The sequence below is a fragment of the Gekko japonicus genome, unplaced genomic scaffold (assembly GCF_001447785.1).
Source record: "Gekko japonicus isolate JY-2015 unplaced genomic scaffold, Gekko_japonicus_V1.1 scaffold453, whole genome shotgun sequence".
NCBI classification, from domain to species: domain Eukaryota; kingdom Metazoa; phylum Chordata; class Lepidosauria; order Squamata; family Gekkonidae; genus Gekko; species Gekko japonicus.
The window spans coordinates 813,300-836,103 of record NW_015168663.1 but is presented as its reverse complement, the minus strand read 5'-3'; the positions used below and the strand labels follow the sequence as shown (position 1 = coordinate 836,103).

General features: G+C 40.9%; 1 protein-coding gene across 1 annotated transcript in view; it reads right to left on the bottom strand.

Moving 5' to 3' along the window:
- NRCAM (neuronal cell adhesion molecule) overlaps window positions 1-22,804 on the bottom strand; it is a 138,504-nt gene that overhangs the window by 79,752 nt on the left and 35,948 nt on the right. The window contains exons 10-20 of the mRNA XM_015415280.1: window positions 20,947-21,078; window positions 12,630-12,773; window positions 10,358-10,469; window positions 9,501-9,667; window positions 9,260-9,407; window positions 7,922-8,046; window positions 5,492-5,521; window positions 1,601-1,702; window positions 1,063-1,260; window positions 893-963; window positions 5-230 (exon numbers count right to left, since the gene is read on the bottom strand). Coding sequence (XP_015270766.1) covers window positions 5-230; window positions 893-963; window positions 1,063-1,260; window positions 1,601-1,702; window positions 5,492-5,521; window positions 7,922-8,046; window positions 9,260-9,407; window positions 9,501-9,667; window positions 10,358-10,469; window positions 12,630-12,773; window positions 20,947-21,078 — 1,455 coding nt within the window. The remainder of the gene's footprint in view (window positions 1-4; window positions 231-892; window positions 964-1,062; window positions 1,261-1,600; window positions 1,703-5,491; window positions 5,522-7,921; window positions 8,047-9,259; window positions 9,408-9,500; window positions 9,668-10,357; window positions 10,470-12,629; window positions 12,774-20,946; window positions 21,079-22,804) is intronic.

The following is a 22,804-nucleotide window of genomic DNA, read 5'->3' as shown; positions in this document are numbered from 1 at the left end:
TTACAGTCTTCCCCAGAATATCCAATTGCTGTTGAAGGTTCTGGTGCAAATCCCAAATCATTTAATGCCTGTACTTTTATTTCATATGGAACAAAAGTTGGTGTACCAGACACAATATACTTAGATACATTAGCAACGGTAACAGATGTCCACTCATCATCAACATCCTTTTGCCGCCAACTGACTTGATACTGAAGCCCTGGACCATTAGACTGAATACGCTTTAATGGCTAAAATGCAAAAGAAATTATCAGCAAAGAAAAACAGTCAATGGTTCATATAAAATTAATGGCCTTGAAAATTTTAATATCCCAGTATAGCCACTTAATCAGATATTATTACTGAAATGTTATTAATGAAATTGCATTCATTTTCAGCTGTATCAAAATATGATACGTTTCCTTCGTGAGTCCAGCAGTTCCTGGGTAGTTCTGAGTACCTTTATTCACATTCCAAATGTACAAACATCTTTACACAAGCCTAATTTGGGGACAGCTACTAAAATGTAAAAATCTTGAAAACATCAGGACTTTCAAGATTGCATCTGTTGGCAGCAATAACCAATCAAACACTTAGTTCATTTTAATTTATAGTTTAGTTTATCACTTTGCATTTACCACAAAACTCTGCACATCTTTTGTGGCTAGTACTAGTAACATGTTATAGACTGGCACAGATTTAAATCATGCTTTGTTATTTTTAGGTTCAACATGCAGGTTTTGATAGCAAGTTACCGCAGCTTGTCTTTTCAACCATAATGAACAACTGGGTGACATCTCATAATACAAGAGGGTATTTTGTACAGCATTAAATAATATTCAATAGTGTTTCTGCTTTTCTATGTGAGAATGTATATGTACACTGTTTTTTATTATTTAATCTAAGTCCTTACCTCCCACATAATCACCAACTTATCAGGTTCTGATCCATTCCCCTGAATAACAGTTGGATTTTCATCTGGCTCTAGAAGGTAAATATTTATAATAATAAGCTATTTTTCCTGAATAATTCAATAACATCTTCAAACTAAGCTGATATTGGTTAGGGATAATGTTTATTTACTTGCAGATTCTGTCAAGTATCTTTCAGAGGGATCACTCGGCTGACTCTTTCCAATCTCATTGACAGCTATTACACGAAATGAATAGTTAACATATGGTGACAGCTTCAGTTGTACAGTTGTCTGGATCCCAAGGACATCCATATGGTAATGCCATATCCCTGGTTCATGCATGGCATCTTCATACTCAATGATATATTCTGAACACAAAGTAAAAAAGTTTTGTTTCAGAAACCATAACATTTTCATACAACAAGCCTAATGGAATTATTTTAGAACTGAATGTATTTATCGTGCATTAAACTATAAGCCCTTAAGGGAATGTAGCTTAAAGCAGCATTCTACAGAACATTAAAGCTTTCCTAATACTTAGTAATATTTCCAATATTTTGTAATATTTCACATTTCTATAAACTTTACAATATACTTGCAAATTAATGACATCATTAGAATCTGAAAAAACACCATATTCAATTAAATGAACATTATTGTGTCTTCACAGCATTTAGTGGAACTTCATTCCAATATGGCAAACCATACTTGTGATAGGGCTGTTATTGTCATCTCCTGGCACCCATGTGAGCTGAACACTTCTCTCTAGTTTGTCAGTCAATTCCAAATCAAATGGAGGATCAGGACGATCTGTAAGTGAAATAAACACAGAGAAGATAAAAATATCCATTACATTTCAAGAATACTATAACTGCTTTTAGTATGTAAAAATGATTTACCGGTCACACTCACTAGCATGCAACAGCAATGAAATGTGACAACCAATGTTGCTGGAAATCAATGGCAGGAACAAAGAGCTAGAATTACATGAGTACAGTGCCAGATTTTCTTTTGTATTATGAAATAAATAAAATTGGAAAGTAGAAAAGATGAAATGCATGGTTCACCAGCAGTTTCAGTGTATGATTAATGACCATGAGTATCACACTAGTGTGTATGAAAGCCAGTGTTCCCTTACAATAAAAAGGAAAATAAAAAGGCATACAAATACGCACCAAAAATAAAGCAGAGGAAGAAGGAGAAGAACTGTTTCAGAATTACAGTATTCAAGCACCCTGGATCAGGCATTTTTCTTATTTTTTTTTAGGATTTTAAAAAAGCATTAAATTTGCTGATGATACCAAATTGGGAGGAGTTGCAAACACCCAAGATAGTTAAAATTCAACAAGACCTGAATACTCTGGAGAAGTGGGCAGTTGCAAACAGGATGCAATTCAACAAAGATAAAAGCACAGTATTACATCTGGGCCACAAAAATGTCAAGCACAAATACTGGATGGGGGATACATTTCTGGGGAGTAGTGTATGCGAAAGAGATCTTGGGGTAAGAGTGGACTGTAAACTAAATACAAGCAGTCAGTGTGATGCGTTGGCAAAAAGGGCAAATTCAGTCTTAGATTGTATTAAAAGTGTCATAGCATCGAAATCACAGGTCATAGCCCCTCTGTATACTGCCTTGGTCAGGCCACACCTTGATTACTGTGTGCAGTTCCGGAGGCCTAATTTCAAAAAGGATGTGGATAAAATTGAGAGGGTGCAGAAGAGAGCAACGAGAATGATCAGGGGTCTGGAGACTGAGCCCTACGAGGAAAGGCTAAGGACCCTGGGAATGTTTAGTTTGGAGAAGAGGAGACTGAGGAGGGACATGATTGCTCTCTTTAAATATTTGAAAGGATGTAATTTGGAGGAGGGCAAGGAAGGAGATGTTCCAGTTGGCAGCAGAGGATAGGACCCGAAGCAACGGGTTTAAATTACTTGCAGAAAGGTATTGGCTAGATATTAGGAAAAACTTTTTCACGATCAGTGTGGTTCAAAGGTGGAATCAGCTGCCTAGGGAGGTGGTTAGCTCCCCTTCACTGGCAGTTTTCAAGAAGAGGCTGGATGAATATTTGTCAGTGATGCTCTAGGCTGGTCCTGCATTGGGCAGGGGGTTGGACTAGATGGTATGTATGGCCCCTTCCAACTCTATGATTCTATAAGTAGTCCAAAACAATTTTTACTACCAAAGTATCTTTATTTATGCATTAATCTGAAATTATCCACTGTGGACAAGTGTGATATACACATTTAAATAAATTTGACTATAATTGTGCTGTCTCTTCATAGTTGTGAACAGGGGTCATTTGGGGGGGGACGTGGGGGGACGCCATCCCCCCGGGTGAGGTGCGGGAGGGCGGGGCCTGGAGCTCCCTGCTGGTGCCCGCTGGAGGTCACCGCCGGCTGTGGGGAGGACACACTTCCGGTGATGTCAGGGTGTGTGGCATATGCTAATGAGTTATGCTAATGAGTTCCCCTAGCTCTTTTTCTACGAAATGACCCCTGGTTGTGAAGTGGTGGTGGTGAAAAGAGTAGGATAGGAATCAAAATCACAATCAGTTCTTGGAGGAAATAATTTAAACTGGCTTATGTTTTAAATATATGTAAGATGATCCATGGAGAATTTGAAATTCTTCTTTGTGCTTGACTGAACAATTGATTCCCCTGTTTCTCCACCAAACCGGCTTGTTCTTCCTGGTCTAGCTTGTCCCTTACAAGACAGGGTACACAATGAGAATAACCACACTATGGTCCCGGTCACGCTAGGGGGAAAGGTACGACTGAAGTGCGGCTTTTTAGAGCCGCATCAAAAGAGAAGCGTGGCTGTGGGATCAGACAGATCCCCCCAGCCACTGCACAGTTCCTCCCCGGCATGATCAGATGCCGGGGGGAAGCCATGGACCGGAGAGCGAAGCGAGCCCGCTGCGCATGCGTGTGCATGCACAGGTCAGCAGGACCTCGCATGCTGCGAGAGACGGGTGCGTTGGCGATCAGATGCCTGCCCGTGCTGCGCGGCAACTGGTAGGTAGTGCTGTTTTGCTACTACCTTTTTGAGCTGCGCCTTCACCCGGAAGGGACGGATCGGGGACGGGTGTGTGCCGCTTCCCAGATGTTGCGGTATGATCCTGCCCGCTTGATGTGCCCCCAATCCGTCCCTCCCGCAGGGCAAATCCTCTCGTGTGACCGGGGCCTATATACCAACATTCTAATGACAAGTAAAATTTGACTTTCACTGCTGCATGGATAAGTTTGGAAAGCTTATTTCAACAAATGTACATGTGTCTCTCCCCTACTCCAAGTTAATTAATTATCAGATTTAAAATATATAACCAACTCAAAAAGGTATGCCTGTGTTTGATGAGCACTGACCTGATTAGCCCGAGCTAGCCCCATCATATCAGATCTAGGAAGCTAAGCAAATCAGGCCCTGGTTAGTGTTTGGATGGGAGATCACCAAGGAATACCAGGGGCACTGTGCAGAGGAAAGCAATGGCAAACCATCTCTGAATATCTCTTGCCTTGAAAACCCTATGAGCTGATCATAAGTTGGCTGTGACGTAATGGGGGGAGATTGATGCATGGTTTACAGTGCAATCTGAAGGAGGGTTTCACCCTTCTAGGTATATTGAAGTTAATAGGTTTCAAAGAATATAAATCTATTGCACTGCAAGAAATCCATGGAATAATCTTTCAGTGGCTGCTGTCACTAGCCCTGATGTAAGGTTTTCCAAGAACAGAACAGAAAATACATTTTTAACTTGATTACATTATCCAGTCTGTTTAAATATCTATCTGGATCCTTGGGAGGAGTTATTTAGAGGCACTTTGTTTTCCTAAAATGAGTTATGCCTTTATAAATCCATTGTACCCAATGGGCTTACAATGGTGTATGCTCTGGCCATAATAAAATCAAAGTTGACACTTAAAGCATAGACTTATTTGAACCTGCATTTCTAAGAATACTTACAGTAGCTTCACTCTGGTTACAAATGTTCCACTCAGGTTCATCAAAAGCATTTGTGTGTATGGGAAAGGAAATAGTGTATTCACCAGGAAAACAGATTTAAATGCACAGAATTTCATAACCAAAAGATGACATTAGGAAGATCGCATGCAGCTTAATGTTCTAAATTGGACTGAGGTCTATGGATATGAAGTGTTTAGGTATGGACAAACTTTTCTGGTATTACGTCAGTTTTTCTATTCTTCATTTAAGGTAGGATTTAAACTGAACATTTCTACATTCTAATTTAAAGGTTCAAGGAAACATTTAACTGTATTTTGATTAGCTACTTATAGATTATTTTTTTACAGATAAGATGATGTAACAACCATTAGGAAAAGGAGCAGTGTTGAACACAAGTTTGGATAAAATGTTTACACCCCAGAATATCCATTCTGATTGTGTTAAACCATAATAATGAAACAGTTTTAACATTTTGCTCATAAGAATAATGGTAATACAAGGCAAAAATCTCATCAGATTCAAACTAAGTTTGTAAAATGTAATGTAACAGAAAAAAAGAAAGAAAACAAGTTGATAGGCAGAAAGTATATGCATATTTGATAGATGAAGGCAAACAAGACGTTCTGTTAGTTTACCGTAAACAACAGGTGGAGTTGTTGGAGGAGCTGCAAAAGGATATTAATATGAAGCATTTAATCATTGTTAGTGGAAAAAACACAAAAAGTGTAAAATTAGGTTATTACAGCTGCTAAATATTATACTGGAAAGTTATTCTTATCTGGAAAAGTGTACAATTTTAATGATGGTTAGTGGTCTTAACATAAAATTAGGAATGCCCATTTATTTGAGATTTTAGATGTTTTAGAAAATTATTAAATTATTAAAGAAAAAGAAAAAATATCAATTATTAACAAGGGAAAGACTTATTTAGTTACACCACAATAATAGAACTTTATTTCATCAACACCTGGTGAACTGATATTTCTTTCTTTCTTTTGCTGTATGTCAAATTATTTCCCAATACAGGCAACCTATAACTGCAACAGAAGCTTGTATGCCCTCCTGCTGAGTTTGCAGCCTCCCAGAATAAAGTTGCCATAAATATGGATTTATATGTACAAGCCCATTGACTGTGTCAAGGTGTTTTTTCCTGCCCCTTGTTGCTGGCCCTTGATTGAAGTAGAATATTTTTTCTTAAAATATCCCTTGTCTGCTGCTAGGTAAATTATTTTTTTTTATTTTTTTTAGAAAAAGCCCAGTTTCAAGAACCCAGTCCCTAAAAAGGATTAAAAAAATTTCAAGTATTTTCTCTAACACAGGGGTAAGCAATCTCTTGGTGCAAGTGCTGAATGAAGCATAGGTGGTGGTAGTGGCTGTACTTGCCACATGAGCCAAACCATCTGAGGATGTTGTGAGGGTAGTGGCACTGATGGCTTTTGTACTTCATAGAGGTGGCAGCACTGAACACGTAGCTGGGGACTTCCTGTGCCTGCCTCAGAATTCGAGCACACTAAGAAGCAATACTGCAAGCCTTCACAGTACAGCACTTACTGGGGGAGGGGCCAGAAAGAGTTCCATAACTGTCTGCTGGCCCAACCTGATTTGACTACACACCTGCAAGGCAGCTGTTGTGCCAAGCATAATGGCGTGCTCTAACAGGTATAGGCAAACTAAATATTTTTCTGACTCAGTAAGCAGAAATAACAGTTGGGGTTCAGGCTATAAATAAACAAATGCATACAGAACCTGATCCATACATGCTACAGAAAGAAATAACAGAATGATAAATTAACAGAATGGAACATACTGCTTCAAATTGGAGGCTCAGTATAAAAAGAATAAATAGTGTATCTCAGCCTTCTCCCGTTTATGATATTACGCTAGGGGAAGGGAGGCAGCTTAGTGCCAAGGCGAGGCAGGCAGGAAGGTAGGTTGGGGGCTGAACGGCTGCTGTGGCAGGAAAAACTGGCCCTCCCCTCCCCTTGCAAGCCAATGGCTGGTCCTAATATGGGCCTGGGAGAGTGGGAAGGGCAGGGTTTGTCGGGGGGGGGGGGCGGATTAAAGCACACTATACTGCCTACCCCCTCCACACCTAGCCATGTGGGTTTGTTCAGCTGGCCCACCCATCCCTCCTTATGCTTAGTGTTAGACTGGACTGTTGTAGGTTATTTGGGGAGTAGAAGGGTATAATTTGTGTTGTTATATCTTCTTCTTTATCACAACTTTACCGAGGTATCAGCATGGGGCCGGATTCAATTTGGGGGAATCGGCCTGTGTGCCATTTCCAGGCATATGGGAATCCCCTTAGAGGGTCTTGGGATCAGGGTACAAGGGGCATGCCCAGCTCAGGGGCTGCACAATGGCCACACTCATATTCAGGTGGCAGGGGAGACCACTCAGTGGTGATTGTCCTTGTAGAATCCCAAAACCTGCCATTCCATGGTTCTCCCCATCCCAGCCGGCTGGCTGGGTGTGACGGGGTGCATCGACTGATAGGAAGGGTCAGTTGATACCAGATCCAATGGACCCATGCTGTGCCAATACTGCTTACAGCTGTAACCAATAAAGTTGTGGCCATTTGATTTCCACATTTATGCAAAGAATGTGATTGTGATTATCGGTGTGGTTGTGGGGTCAAAACCTTTGCTGGACTCTCCCCACCTATAGGCGCTAAGATTGCAACTACATCTGTGTCCTTTCTTTTTCCTTTAACCCATAGACTGCAGCTGTGAAAGCACTGTGGGTTTGTATTGCCAGTAAAAGGAATGTATGGGAGTTTTTTTTTTTTAATGAACAGCCTATAAATAATATAGGATTGATTTACAGTTCTTAAAAACAACAATTGTAGCTCAAAACCCACAGTATCTTTTCAGTGGCAACCTGAAAATCATTTTTCTAACAGAAATTATGGCATATACAAGAAAATATAGTCAAATAATTTAAATCTTCTTTTTAACTTTCCCAAAACAAGCTATAGCACAACCTCAACTTAGAATGAAAGTATGGTCCCACAGTACGGATATAGCTTTGCCACTGCCCTACTAGCATATTAAGAGAAATCTTACCAACAACAGTAAGCACAGCACTCGCAGAAACACTGTCCAGAGTAGTATTAGCTAGGCAAGTATACGTTCCACCATCCTTATCAGTTACATTCACAATGGTTAAGTTGTATTTACCAACAATAAACCTGCAATTACAATAGATTTAATAAATCCATGGCTTCATAACTGAACGTTATATATTGTAACAAAGTGGCACATCTTAATTTCTCTTCCTATTATAAAATACACATGCTGAAAAAAATCTAAATTTGCTCCCTAATCTTAATCTAGTGTGCTTCAGGCACGAAAACACATCTAGATCATATATCAATATTTTACAAAATGCTCCTGTCATCTAAATTACTGCATACCATAAACAAGAATAAATGAGTAGCACTTCAGTACAGTATTATAGACAGCTCATGGTAATATCTATGAAGTAGTAATTACTAAACTATTACAGAAATTCAAGTACTAAGACATCAATATTACTTTTTATGTGAAAGTGATACAGTAGTTGCCAGCTTCTGGAAACTTTCAAAGTAAGTATTTACATTTTACTGGGGAATGGATGCTTATTTAACTAAGGTCTGACTTGCTTAAATTTTCTCAAGCATGGCTCCTATAGAGTTTTGCAAAACAACAACAACCCAGAACATAATTACCAACAACAGAATTTCTCTAACGAAAATCAATTAAAGGTATTTACTAAGAATATAAAGCTTACTTCAGATTGCAATCATGATTTATCTATACCTAAAGTCTCACTGAACTCATCTCTAGCCAACTGCCAGACCTTATGCCAGACCGACCAGCCAAACATAGTTCACCAGCTAATATGCTTATTAAACTTCTTGGGTTGGATTCCCCCCCCCCTTTTTTTTTGCTGCGTAAGTGAGGAGAGGCCTCTAATGACTCCCAAAAATGATGTGTTGGGGATACATTGACAAAACGCTTCAGCAAGGAGGAAAATCAGATGAGACTGGCCCTCCTCCCTTCCTTTTACACAAGCAGAAAAGGTGCTAGGGTTAAATTCCCTGTTATTGCTGTCTTTCTGAGAGAGGAGTTGGCATACATCAAACAAACTACAGCACTTGGCTGGTGAGGTACATTCAACTTGGTGGGTTCCAGGTTGCACAGATCACATCTACTACTTCTTTGCAAGAATCATATGATATGCATATGTCTCTATGAACCGTAACAATAAAGAGTATTGAGAGAGTCCCTTAATTTCTGCATGATCCATTCAATACACCATTCAATTAAATACATGTAAGGAAAATTTTCTATGAGTGATCCTGGTGATAGAATTTTCTACCTAGCACAGAACCTATATGAAAATGGTTATCTTGAACATACCTTTCATCATTTGATAATTCACCACTGTCTTTCAACCATGTAACTGTAGGTATTAAGGTAGGGTCATATTTAATTGTACATTCAAAGGAAACCTGTCCATTCCTTTGTACCATTTTGTATTCAGGCTGCTTAATAATCATTGTTGGTTCTGAAACATAAAATTACTGTTAAGACATTTAACAGCTGGAAATTCTTGGTTATATTGGGTTTAGGAGTTTGTAAATAAGGATTGATTTCTTACCTTTAATTTCCAATTGAACTTCATTTTGTACCTTTCCTAATTTATTTCCTGCTACACAGGTATATGTGCCACTGCTATCCTTCTGGGCCACAGGAATTTCCAAGGTGCCATTGTTATGGAAAACATAGTGTTCTCCCTGGAGAATACTACCTTTTGCTCCTTTAAACCTAAGTAATAAAAAACAGGATTATATTATCCATGCAGTTATTGTAACTGAATTTGGGATCAAGGGGTGGCTATTAAACACATAGATTCACTCAAATTCAACAAAGTTAGACCAGTGCTTACTAAAGTATAAAGACTAATTGTCAAAAAATGCCAGCATCCAATACAGAAATTGTGCAAGAACTGTATTTTCACTATGTGTGCCAAACTGCTTCCATAAGAAGCAACAAAAGAGCTACCAAAAAACAAACAAACTGGGATTTATACTTTATGATTTTCTAATATGGTAAAAGCTTTGTTACCTGTCACTCAAAGGGAAGGGGCCTGCCTAATCACATGTGCTTGAAACTCAGGCTTATTGTTCTGCTCACCCAACTACCGAGAATACTACACAGCAACCAAACCCCACCCCAGTAGGAATACTATGGCAATATCTTCCACATCTGGCAGGACTCTCCCCTACCACCGAGCCACAGAGTCCTGCACAGTAGGTGGACAAGCAGGCCACATACCCAGAAGCTTTCCAGCAGAGCTGGCTCCTGACAGACTGAGGGGTAAGGAGGCACCCAAGTATGATGTCAGCTGGCAGTGCCAGCTTGCCCTTGTGGAAAAGTTTTTATGGTACACCTCCTTAAATTATTGCTGTGAATGAAACAGAACCTCTTAAGATTTATGCACTGCAACTGATTTACCATTCGATTGAAGGCACAGGTGAACCAAAAAAAGCACAATGTAGCAATGCAGGTTTGTTTGCAATGACTTGGTACAGCTGATTTCGAGGAGTAAGAATTCTTGGTGCCACAGCTAAAAGACAAAATTGCATACACAACAAATGATAAAAATCACAGTGCATAAAATTATTTTTCTTCTTTTGACTGTTATTTGGCATTTAATAAAATAAATAAATAAAACAAGGATGCCATTGCTCCACAGAATAAGGCCCTGGCTCTGAGCACCACCCACCTCACTTCAGATAGTGAGCACATAGTACAGCCTTCACATGCTGATCTTAAGGGGGGGGCAACTTGATACGAGAGGAAATGACAGTGGTTTTAAAACTGGCATATGTTTCCTATAGTTTATGCGAGTGAATCAATTTGCTGCTATGTTCTGTAATATTTGACATTTCCAGTACAAGCCTGAAGGACTAAGAATTGATTGTACTGGTTCACTATGTGTAATCCTTTCATCATGGAGTAGACTCATACAGTTCCTGGATAATCCAAACATCCTTGAATTCCATAAACCATAGAGTCTGGATGCAAGCGGCTTGAGACCCTGTGAGAAAGGCAGACTATAAAAAAGGTATATAAATACATAAAATGAATAAAAGTTCAGAAAACTAATTCACATGCTAATTCTGAGCCTTTAATTTAAGCAAGATTCAGGAAAATGTCCAGGTTTTCCAGAAAGAGGAAACAAGGTTTCTTTCTCTTAAAGGGTAAAATGCTTTTTTAGTTATTGCTTGCAACATAAATAAATATCAAAGAAGTATTGAATTCAGTAGTTCGTTTTTACTAAGTGAAGAGTTCTCAATTGGAAGATTCCTTTCACTGGAAGAATGGTCTTCTACCAGTGGACAATTTACCCAAAATGACAGAAATTCCGAAGCCACATACCTTGAGAAAAGGATCTCAAGCATCACATTAATATGACTTGTAGACTTCCTCAATGGTTTAACTGAAATGAATGACATTCTTCAAAAAGACATTTTTCATTCTTAAACAGTATCTGCTACTTTTGTAGAATTTAATGAGAGAAAAAGGATATTTCCCAAGACAAATTCTATGATCACAGTATCAGAAAAATACAGTTCCATAGACATTTAACCTGGAGTAGACCTGCTGAATTAAGTGGACTCATTATTCAGATATAATCCCAAACTTCTTCCCAAACAGATTAGCACCTCAATCCAAGACACATAGGCATTCAATAGTGAACCTCACTGGTTTCCCTTGTACTTGCTTCCAAGACAGTATGTTTGTGGTTGGAGTGGGGACTAGCATATTGGGGGGGGGGGGGTTTAAGGGAAGGACAACATATATTTACTACACTGGGGAAATCAGGCTGCAACTTTACTGATTACAGATTCTTCACATCTTGGTGCAGCACAGGCTGAGAACAATGGATGGAGCTGACAGCCAAGTGAACACAAATGTCCAGTGTACCTGCAATGCCTTTCTTTAAACATGAATTGCACACCGAATTGGAGCCTGCCACTCTCAGGTCCACTGGCTGCACCCTTCCTAAACATGCAGCTGTCCAAGGATGGTGGGGCTGCCGAAAACTGCCCAAAATCCACCTGGTTGAGAGCCAATGCTGGGCACAGTTGCCCAGAGTCATTCTGTCCCCCTCCCCAGACACAAATGGTGCTTCAGCTTAAGGCTGAGAGCTAAACTTACAATCTTAGCCTTACCCAGGACTAAAGAAGCCAATTGCTGAATCTACTTTAACAAAGCCCTTACTTTACTGTAATGTGGTGTGTCACTAAGACATTCTAACTAGGGCTGGTCCTTGGTGTGGGGTGATAAAGTTCTGTTTTTTTTGTAGGGCTGCCAAGTCTCCCCGGGGGGCGGAAATCCCCCCGCCCCAGAGGCCTGTTCCCCGACGCCGGGGAATCGGGCCCCAGGGGGAACCCCGCCCCAGTGTGCACGTCACAGGGAAGTGACGTCATGACGCCGGGCACGCTGGGGACGGGGCCACCGCCATACAAGGGAAAACTCTATGGTTTTCCCATACAAGGGAAAACACGCCGGGATACGATTGGGAGTCCCCCGCCAGCAGGGTAAGTGCCACTTGGCAACCCTATTTTTTTGTCATATTTAATCTGCTTTATTTTAACATAACATTTTAGCTATATGTTAATGAAATACAGAGCAGCTGCAATTAGATATGCTGAAAGAATGATCACATATATTCATTATTACTACTAATTTTTCAGGTGTTTTTTAAAATTGATCTTACCCAAAACATTCACAAATGCATTTGCCAGTAGATATCCATATTCATTAGAGGCATTACACTGATAAACAGCACTTGAACGTTCTTGTACATCAGTGAATATAATTGTATCACCATCTACTCTTCTGCTAGGATCTTCAGGTGCAACTGTTTGGAAATATTAAATGTATATAAATGAATATATACACATATATACTCATGTTCTTACTGAATTATGTTTAGCAAAAGAAAACGTAATGGTTTGAAGAAAGTACTTTCTAAATGGTACAATAAAATACTATTTAGAAAATTCAATATGCTATTTAAGAAATTATATGAACTTTTAAAAAATTAAACATCAAATGTTAAAAAGTATATATTAACACATACACACACACACACACACACACACAAAAGAACCAGAAAGAAAAGGGACAGTAAATAAGGAAGCAAAGAAATGAGAGACCATTTGACTCAAATGTAAATGAAATTATTCATTTCTGCTTTTCTCATAGAAAGCTGAGGATAAATTAAGACCCTCAGTGGATAAACACTGTCCTTGTTTTTGCTTAGTATTCCTAAACTATATTCAGGTATCACTAATAAACTGAATGAGAATGAGCCAGTAAGTCATCCTCTCTCCACTTAGTAATTTGCAAATAACAGCACAGATAGAGAACTTTCTGGTTCATAAGACTTTGCATTTTGCCATAATGTCCAGACTTGATACTTTTATAAACTGATTTGTTTCTTGTCTACAAACCAAACGGAAACTTTGGTTTGTAGGTAAAAAACAAGAAGTTATTTGTAAAAAAGCCAGTTTGGAAGTTGCAAGGAAGTCTTGAGTTAAGGTTCTATTCACAAATATGGGGGGGAGGGGGGGAGTTCTTGGGCTCAAGGATCTCACCCTCATGGACTATTTATTTATGAAAGGATATGTTTTAGTTTTCACAGTACCTAAATAGTGTGCATGCTTGTTAGGATATATAGAGAATACAATGCAGGAAATTTGATGGAAGTCAGTTATTTAAATTTATTCTTTGGAATAAATGATAATTTAAATTGTCTTTATTCAAGTCTAGCCTATTCATGCTTTTCTGATCTCAATGGCTGGTGACCTTTATTCTCCTTCAACCCAAACAAAGGAGTGCATTACTTCTGTTCTCCATTCAAGGTCATGAAAGCAATATTTTAAAATTCTGAAAGGCCTAGATTTCTCTAAGATCTGCTATACTTTCAAAGTTGTCTGCATATGACAATGAGCAACATTTCTCTGTCCCACTCTATGTTCCCTTCTTGCCTAGTTTGATGTTTTCATTACAAACATAATTATTTGATACTAGTAGCAAAGCCCATTGTGGAAGCAATACAACGAGCTCTAGAAAGATGTGAAAGGCACCTTACAGGCCTGGCTCCATTCCATGCATTTCCATACGTGAAGGTGGCAGTACACAGCCCCTCAGTGTTTTCTTATACATCGTCTCTCTATTCATCTGTTTGCCTGCACAGAGGCCCCCGGCGACAATCCGCCTTCTTCCCCCTCCCCAGTACTCGGGCCCATGCTGCTTGCGCATGTCGGCCTTGTCCTCCTCCTTGGCTGGCTTGTCCTTTCTGGTGACAGCCCCATTCGCTATGCCTGCTGCCCACAAGGCAAGTGGGAACGACTTGGGGGGAGAGTTGCTCATAGCGACCTGCCCGTGTCCTGGTCTCCGCTAACTCGCACAGAATCGGTGGTGGGACAGAAGGCCACCTGCATCCCCCACCATTGCCAGAGGCACCCTGCGGCCCCTCACCCACCTGGAACCACGTAGGTGCGGAGGAGTGCAGGGTCGGGCAAAGCAGCAGAGAGGCCACCAGCAGGGCAGCGGGGGAAGTGTCGGATGAAGATGATGAGCCGGGCCCACAATGCCATCATATGGTGACAGAGCAGCGGTGGGAAGATGGCGGCCAGGAACGGGGCCGCCCCCAAGAGCTCTGAGCGTGGGAGAATCTGCGGCGCAGAGCCATGAAGAGCTGCCGGGCCAGGGGAGAAGGAGGCTAGAAGCCACGGCCCTGGCCAAGCAAGCCGTCTTCTCTCCTGAGGTGAAATTCTGTTGTGAGTTGATTTTTGGCGCGTGCTGCTTCTGTGGGCAGGACTCAGGTAACGTAGCTACCAATGGATAGAGACCCCTGGTGAGTGACACATCAGGGAGCCAATTGATTTGGGAGTGTGTGGAATGTTCAAGAGAGTCCATGACCAAAACACAATTATATATGAGAGATGCTAAACTTTTAATAGCATCTAATTGCTGGTGGATGCTAAAATCTTTCCCAAGTATGGGTTTGTGTTTCCTTCTCTGAATATTTAAGCATTAATTGCAGGCAGTTCTGGAGTGGATACAGGTTAATGAACTAAAGGTGAATCCTGACAAGACAGAGGAGCTACTGGTGAGTGCAAGGTCTGACCTTGGATTTAAAGTGTCATCTGTTTTAGCCGGGGCTGTACTACCCTTGAAGGAAAGGTCTGTAGTTTGGCAGTCCTCTTGGATCCAGGCCTATTGCTAGATAAGCAGGAGGCAGCTGCCAAACACCAAGAATACAGTGCATCCCTTGCCACAGCCTGAGAGTTCCTAGCTATACCTTGTGGCTAATAGCCACTGATGGACTTCTGCTCCATATGTTTATCTAATTCCTTCTTGAAGCTGTCCATGCTTGCAGCTGCCGCCACCTCTTGTGGCAGTGAATTCCATGTGTTAATCACTGTTTGGGTGAAGAAGTACTTCCTTTGATCTGTTCTAACCCGACTGCTCAGCAATTTCATTGAGTGCCCACGAGTTCTTGTACTGTGAGAAAGGGAGAAAAGTACTTCTTTCTTGACCTACTCTATCCCATGCATAATCTTATAAACCTCGATTATGTCATCCCTCAGCCGTCGTTTCTCCAAGTTAAAGAGCCCCAAGCGCTTTAACCTTTCTTCATAGGGAAAGTGTTACAATCCTTTTAAGCATTCTAGTTGCCCTTTTCTGCACTTTTCCCAATGCTATAATATCCTTTTTGAGGTGTGGTGACCAGAATTGTACACAGTACTCCAAATGAGGTCGCCCCATTGATTTATACAGGGGCATTATGATACTGGCTGATTTGTTTTCAATTCCCTTACTAATAATCCCCAGCATAGCGTTGTCCTTTTTTATTGCAGTTGCACACGGTCTTGACATTTTCAGTGAGTTATCTACTACGACTCCAAGATCTCTCTCTTGGTTACTCTCTGCCAGTTCGGACCCCATCAATGTGTATTTATAGTTAGGATTTTTGGCTCCAATGTGCATCACTTTGCACTTGGCCACATTGAACCCCGTTTGCCATGTTGACGCCCACTCGCCGATCCACTACAGATCCCTTTGGAGTGCCTCACAATCCTCCCCGGTTCTCACCACCCTGAACAACTTTGTGTCATCTGCAAATTTAGCCACTTCACTGCTTACTCCCAACTCCAAATCATTAATAATTTGGAGACAACTGACTGCAGCACTGCTTTCCCCACAGCGGTATCCCTCCTGAAGTCCACATCGATAAAATAGTGTTTAATGAACATTGATGGTGAGGACGAAGTCACAGCTTTGCAGATCTCCGTGATGTCAAGGGCAGCTTGGAAGGCTGCAGAGGAGGGCTGAGCTCTGGTTGAGTGCACCTTCAGGGGAAATGGGCATTCTAAATGAGCTGCGTCATAAGAATTTTTTATGGCAGCTGTTACCCATCTAGAGAGAGTTTGTGCAGAGACCGCTTTTTCCTTGTTTGGCTGAGCAAAAGAGACAAAAAGGGTTTTGTCTTTATGGAAAGTTGATGTTTAATCCAAATAAAATAATAATACCCTCCTCACATCAAATGTGTGCATTGTTTGTTCAGTCGGGGAGTGAGGGTTAGGAAAGAACACCGGTAAAACTATGTCATGAGGCAAGTGGAACTGAGAGACTACCTTTGGTGTGAATTCAAAACTGGGTCTCAAGACAACCTTGATCTTATAAAACCTAAGAAAAGGGGCATAGTCTTAAGGCTCTCAGCTCACCCACCCTGTGTGTAGACAACTGCGACTAGGAAAGCTGTCTTATAGAATAGGGAGAGCACATGAAGCTATTAGTTCAAGTTTATGTATTAATTGGGAGAGTACAAGAGATACACTCCATTGAGAGAGGGGTTTTTACTGGTGGGTATAGACTGAACAAACCTTTCATGAACCTTTTTGACAATGCATTTGAAAATACAGGCTTAGAATCCACACCAAAATGGAATGCAGATATAGCCACCAAATGAACAATAGAGGAGGTAGATAGCCTTGCATCTAGTAATGAAAGGAGGTATTCAAGAGGCAGGATTCAGGTTTAATTTTTCTGTACTTTGCCCAGAATGTGAAACACTTCCACTTACATTTGTAAGACTTCCATGTTGATGGCTTATGGGATCAAAGTAAAACCTTGGCTACTTTGTTGGAGCAGTGTTCTATGGGGAAATTTACCATGCGCGCAGGTGTAGCATTTCTGCATTGTGGTGGTATAGGTGTCCTGTGGAAATGATGTCTTGGACTACATATAGGGGAATGACTTAGCCTCTGGAGAGATTCTGCCACATTGGGAACCATGACTGTCTTGGCCACCAGAATGCATGCTGTTCTGATTTGAGTTTCATTATCACCTTTTGAATAAGTGGGAAAGGTGGGAAGGCATAGTATAGGGCATGAGACCAACGAAGGAGGAATGCATCCCCTGATGAGTGGTTGCTTTTGGGAACCCTGGAGCAAAACATCTGGCACTTTCTGTTGATGTTTGAGGTGAGGTTGTAGATTTTTTTCTTCGCCTTTATCACAGGCGGTTCAGATGCCGCTTTCAGGCATTCAGTCAATGTTTCTGATTGGGACCTCAGTTTTTTGACAGGGACCAACACCACTGAACCAGTCCTGGTCCATTTTTGAGGGGAATCCATGGATTTTGGAACCGCAAGAGATTTCTCCCACAAAGTGGCTTTCAACCGCAGGGCATGTTCTTGTCGAGCTTTCGGGGTGAGGAGACCGTACGCTTTACCCGAAGAGGTATTATGACCCTTCCCCCAAGCACATAAGGCACTGAGTACGCTCATCATTCTGTGCCATTTTAGTGTTGCAAGAGTGGCATTTCTTGAAAAGGGCCATCTCTGTTCATTCGAGAGAGGAATGGAAAGAATTCTGTAGGAAGAAAACCTATTTGATGGCAAACCTCCTGAGGTTAATCTCCTGAGGTAAGTACCAGTGCTGTAGAATGTCCTTCCTCCACGGTGGCAGAAAAAGGACCGAGGGAAGAGTGCTCCCCCCACCCCTTGTCACATGATCATTTGGGCGGGAACAGAACTTGAGTTCTATAGTGCATCTTCTTAATTCAATCGAAGTTCAATATTGTCTACTTTGACTGGCCGCAACGCTCTAGGGGCTCAGGCAAAAAAAGGTCTTTCCCAACACCTGTTACTTATGATCCTGTAACATAGATGCTAGGAAAAGAAATTGGGACCTTCTGTATGCAAATATTATGCTCTTCCACTGTGCTTTTAAAAAAAACAAACACAAAGCTTCAACTCCACATCATGACAGGCAGGAGGGCACATGCACAGGAAATCTCTGTTCTTTAAAATGAGCTTGCAGTGCTATGACTCTGTCAGAAGACAACAAAACAGTGTCTCCAATTTTAATTTTCTGATAGAAAATTAAAATAAAACAGTATAATCTGATCACTGGGCCAGAGAGACACACTGTGAGGTCTACAGGGCCTATGTGGCTTTGAAATTCAAATTTCCTGTGAAATGATGCCCTAAGTCTACATCTTCCACATGAAAAGCCACAAAACTTGCATAAATACTTCAATCTGTGCACAATCAAAAATATACTGTCCTAATCCATTTCACATCAAATAAATTGTTACTTGTAAGACAGACTCAATAAATAATTAATATGCTAGGCACAGAGTGTAACTCTTACATGCTTTCCCTAAAGAATACCTTAACACTTCTTAGTTCAGCCAAGTGTGGTACACATGTATTTTAGGCACACAGACAAGGTTCAGCCAGATTGAGGTTGATGACACTTTTTCTGTTCTACCTTTATATAAACACACATCTCCCCCCCCTTCACCTCATGTCTCCTAATCAGTGCCATATAAAGAATACTTACGTATACCATGGAATGGTAAAGTTAAATACACATATGCAAACAATTATTTGCATCAATCATGTTTTCCTTTTGCATATTCCAGTTTAACAACTCTGATTCAAAAATGCTCAAACCACCCCTGAATCATGGCCATAATGCCTATTTGTACATTAACCCACTTAAAAATTTTCATGAGTCTATACGTAACAGAGATTTCTGTTCTATTCAAATGTGAAGGACTATGGATCTCACAGTTTCTGTAGGCAGGAAAGCCATTCCCTGGCAATAGAAACCCACATGGGGGAACTCCTTGCTTCTCCCAGCCAATATGTTAACCTTTTTTTCAAGGCAGTTCTCCTCTTCCACAGGCATAGTTCCTGTTCATGAGTACACATCTGAAGTCATCAGTTTTCAGAACGTCTTAGGCTGTAGTACACAGTGGGACTGTCAAGCCTCTAACGCCAATTAACCAGTCACAGAGTATTTTGGGTGGTGTAACAACCACTGGTAGTAGGCAGGACTTCAGTACCATATATGGAGATGGACTGGGTGAGGTGACTGAATGCTCAAAAGCAAAGTTTGGCTTTTATCATGCATTCTAAATAAATCTGCAGTACAAAACAAGATTATAATCATGCACAATGTGTATCATTAAGTTTACTGCTAACCCAACCACGGACCTAATTTTTTCATGGACTGTGGCCTAGTTCATGGTCTGTTTGCCCGGTCCATGCTCTCACACTTTCCAAGGACTGCCCATGGTTTTTCGAGGGTTCATTTGGTCCACAGGAGCGGTCTGTGGAAGTCAACTCAGAAGGCACTTAAATGCCTACAGAAGACATTTAAATGCCTTCTGAGTCCACTTCCACATCGTGCTGCCTTGGTGGTGCAACCCAAGGGAGCTCAGAAGGCATTTAAATGCCTTTTGAGTCCACTTTACATCATGCTGCTGCCAAGCTTCTGTCTACTTCCGCATCGTACCACTGAGGGAGCGACCAGAAGTGTACTAAGAAGGCATTTAAATGCCTTCTGAGCTCCCTCACAACACACTGGGGTGGCGGCACAATGCAAAAGTGAACTCAGAAGGCATTTAAACATTTTCCCTTTAAATGGCTTTTGCAAGCCCCTCCCTATCACAGACCTCACAAACTACAAAGCATTTTGTAAAATGGAAAAGTCCGTGAAAGTCCGCGGTTCATGAAACCCACGAACCTCAATTTTTTCAGTCAGTGCCCATCCCTACTCAAGAACACTAATTGCAGCTCCAACATAGTTAAGCAAAATCTCCTAAGGAGATTTTTACTACTGCATGGTTGAAAAGGCCATTTACCTTTGGCAGGGTGGAAGCTGTGAATCCCTGAGCTTGTCTAACCAAGTCTGGAAAAACTTTCCAGTCCCCAGAGTCAGAAGGTATTTTCCTGTGGTTGTCAGAAGGTATTTTCCTTAGGTTGGGAAAACACCTCTTCCTGAGGTCCTGATCTGAATCAGGATCTGTTGGGCGACAGCTAGGTTGGGAAAACACCTCTTCCTGAGGTCCTGATCTGAATTAGGCCTTCTTTGTCTGTTGTGACCCTGAACAGTTTTAATCTTCTATTGTTTATCATGTTAGTTTCCCCTAGCTCTCCTCACCTGTTCTCCAAAACCTCAAAGTGAAATACATTTATACTATAAACAAGTGTTTCACACTGAGATTTTTTTTTTTATTCCAGACCATTGTACCCCAAAACCTTAATGTTAAATACACTTGTATTATGAAAGTGTCCAGGCATGCCGAGTCGCTCAGTCCAACATACCTTCCTACTCTTCTCAACTAAGCTTGAAGCTTTCCTCCAGGTGAAGTGGCTTTTGCCACAGGAAAATACCTTCTGCCAGAGGAATACTCTTTCTGCCAGAGAAATTTTCCATACATAACTCAGTGGAGTAGTAGCCTATAATCCATCATAAATATATAGTGGTGAATTTTCTCTCTTTTATATGAAAGAATATTAAAAAGCTGGAAGACAATGATGGAGAATGAAGAAACCATAGCTCCCCACTGGGGCCTTTTTCTTCCTTGCTGTCTCTAATTCTTTCCCCAAAACCCTTTGGCAGGTAGTCAGAGTTGTGAACAAAAGCTGCAGAACAAAGCTGGAAGAGATGAATCACCAAAACTTTTGACTATACTGCTTTGGAGATGTTAAAAATGGTCCTTACTTGCAATGGAAACTCCATTTGCTAACCAGTTTATGCTGGGTTTGGGATTGCCATTAGCTCTGCAGATCAAGTTACCATGTTCTCCTGGGGATAACACAAGGTTTGTAGGTTCTCTTATCCAGTAAGGTGCAGCTGATTTTAACAAAAGAATAGAACAATGGTCAATATATACACATAAATACACACACACATATATATTATACATAATAGCATTTTCCAAAAAAACAGGCCAAGATAGTATGGCAGCACAGAACATTGATAGAATTCCAACTGCTTAAGGATATTGCCAGAATATTTACAGTCAGTCTTCTGAGAGATAAAGAAATGCTGTGTGTTTGGTTGAGATTATGAAACTTCACACAAACTAGGATCTGGGGGGTAGGGCTAGTTTTATAAAATTAAAATAAGAACAGGAATAAGTCACTAGAGGTTTGAAAGCTACGAAGCCTAGAAGCAAAGATCCTGGCTATGGCTATGAGCAGCCCTCTAGGGAAATTTCACTGCAAGCTAAATGGCCAGTATTCCCCCGATGAAATGAAAAACAAGTATCAAAAGATATGGGATTGAGGGGAAAAACCCTTTACAGTGAAAAGGGAGAACCAAAGGCTATGGTTATAGACTTAAATTCAGTAGCCTGATGAATAATTCTGTCAGTTGTGGCTTTCATTATCATGGCGTAACTGTAATCAGGAAATCCTAAGGAGGACTAATCGATACCAAGACGCCCAGGCAGAGGAGTGACACTGAATTCACACTGATTTGAACCAACTATTTGAACCTTTGCCTGCAAGCTTATAATAAAATTTACTAAGCTATGACTTACAAATAGAAGTTTCATTTGGCTTTGTATAGAAATGTGTTATACAAAACTGTCAATATAACATTTGCTTCCATTGCCAGTGTGATACAGTAGATACAGCAGAGGTCTCCAACCTTTTTGGGCTTGTTGACACCTTTGGAGCTATGACATGAGGTGGTGAGAGCAACTACAAAATGGCTGCTGCAGGAGGTGGTTCCAACCACAAAATGCTGTCGTTGAAGGTGGAGCCACTTACATAAAGGAAGCCTGAGTGCAGGGGAGGAGAGGGGTAATTTAAAAAATACACTGAAAAAGAGGGGTGAGAGAGAATAAAACAAACACTGTGGTGGCAGCGGCCTCTGAAAATGTTATTTTAATCGGCATCACCGATCATACCTAGAGTGGCCAATCAGAAGCTCTTCTGGGTAAGAGCCCCACTGGCTTTCTAAAAACACTTGGTGAGCACCAAGAAAGGAGTTGGTGAGTGCCATGGTGGCCATGGACACCATGTTGGGGGCCCTTGAGGTAGAGTCAGACTCAGGGTCCAGGAGCCCCAGATTCAACTTCTGACTCAGCCCTGAAGTTCTTGGTTGACCCTGGTCCATTTACATTCTTTCAGTGCAACCTATTTCTCAGACTAGTTATGAAAACATAATTTAAGAGGGGCAAATCATGTACATCTTGAGCTTTTTCTGGAAGGGTAGAATATAAATGTGATGAAGAGGGAAAGCTAAGTTTCATGTAAGTTCTAGATGAGGGGTTTGTCATTCAAAGAATTCTCAGTTATCAGACCTGGAATGAGCTGGAAACATCTCATATGTCTAGTACATTCCAAAGAATCCCTACACAATGCTAAATTATGCATGTTAAGCAGTGTACATCACGTTAACACAGCTATCTTTCTGGAAATACATCAATCTTATGTAAGGTAATTACATCATCTACCAGTATGATGCAATGAAAGGTCTCTATTCCCTTGCTCAAAAGCCAGTCGAATCTGACTCTAGGGTTGCGGTGCTCATCTCCGTTTCAAAGCCGAAGAGCCAGCGCTGTCCAAAG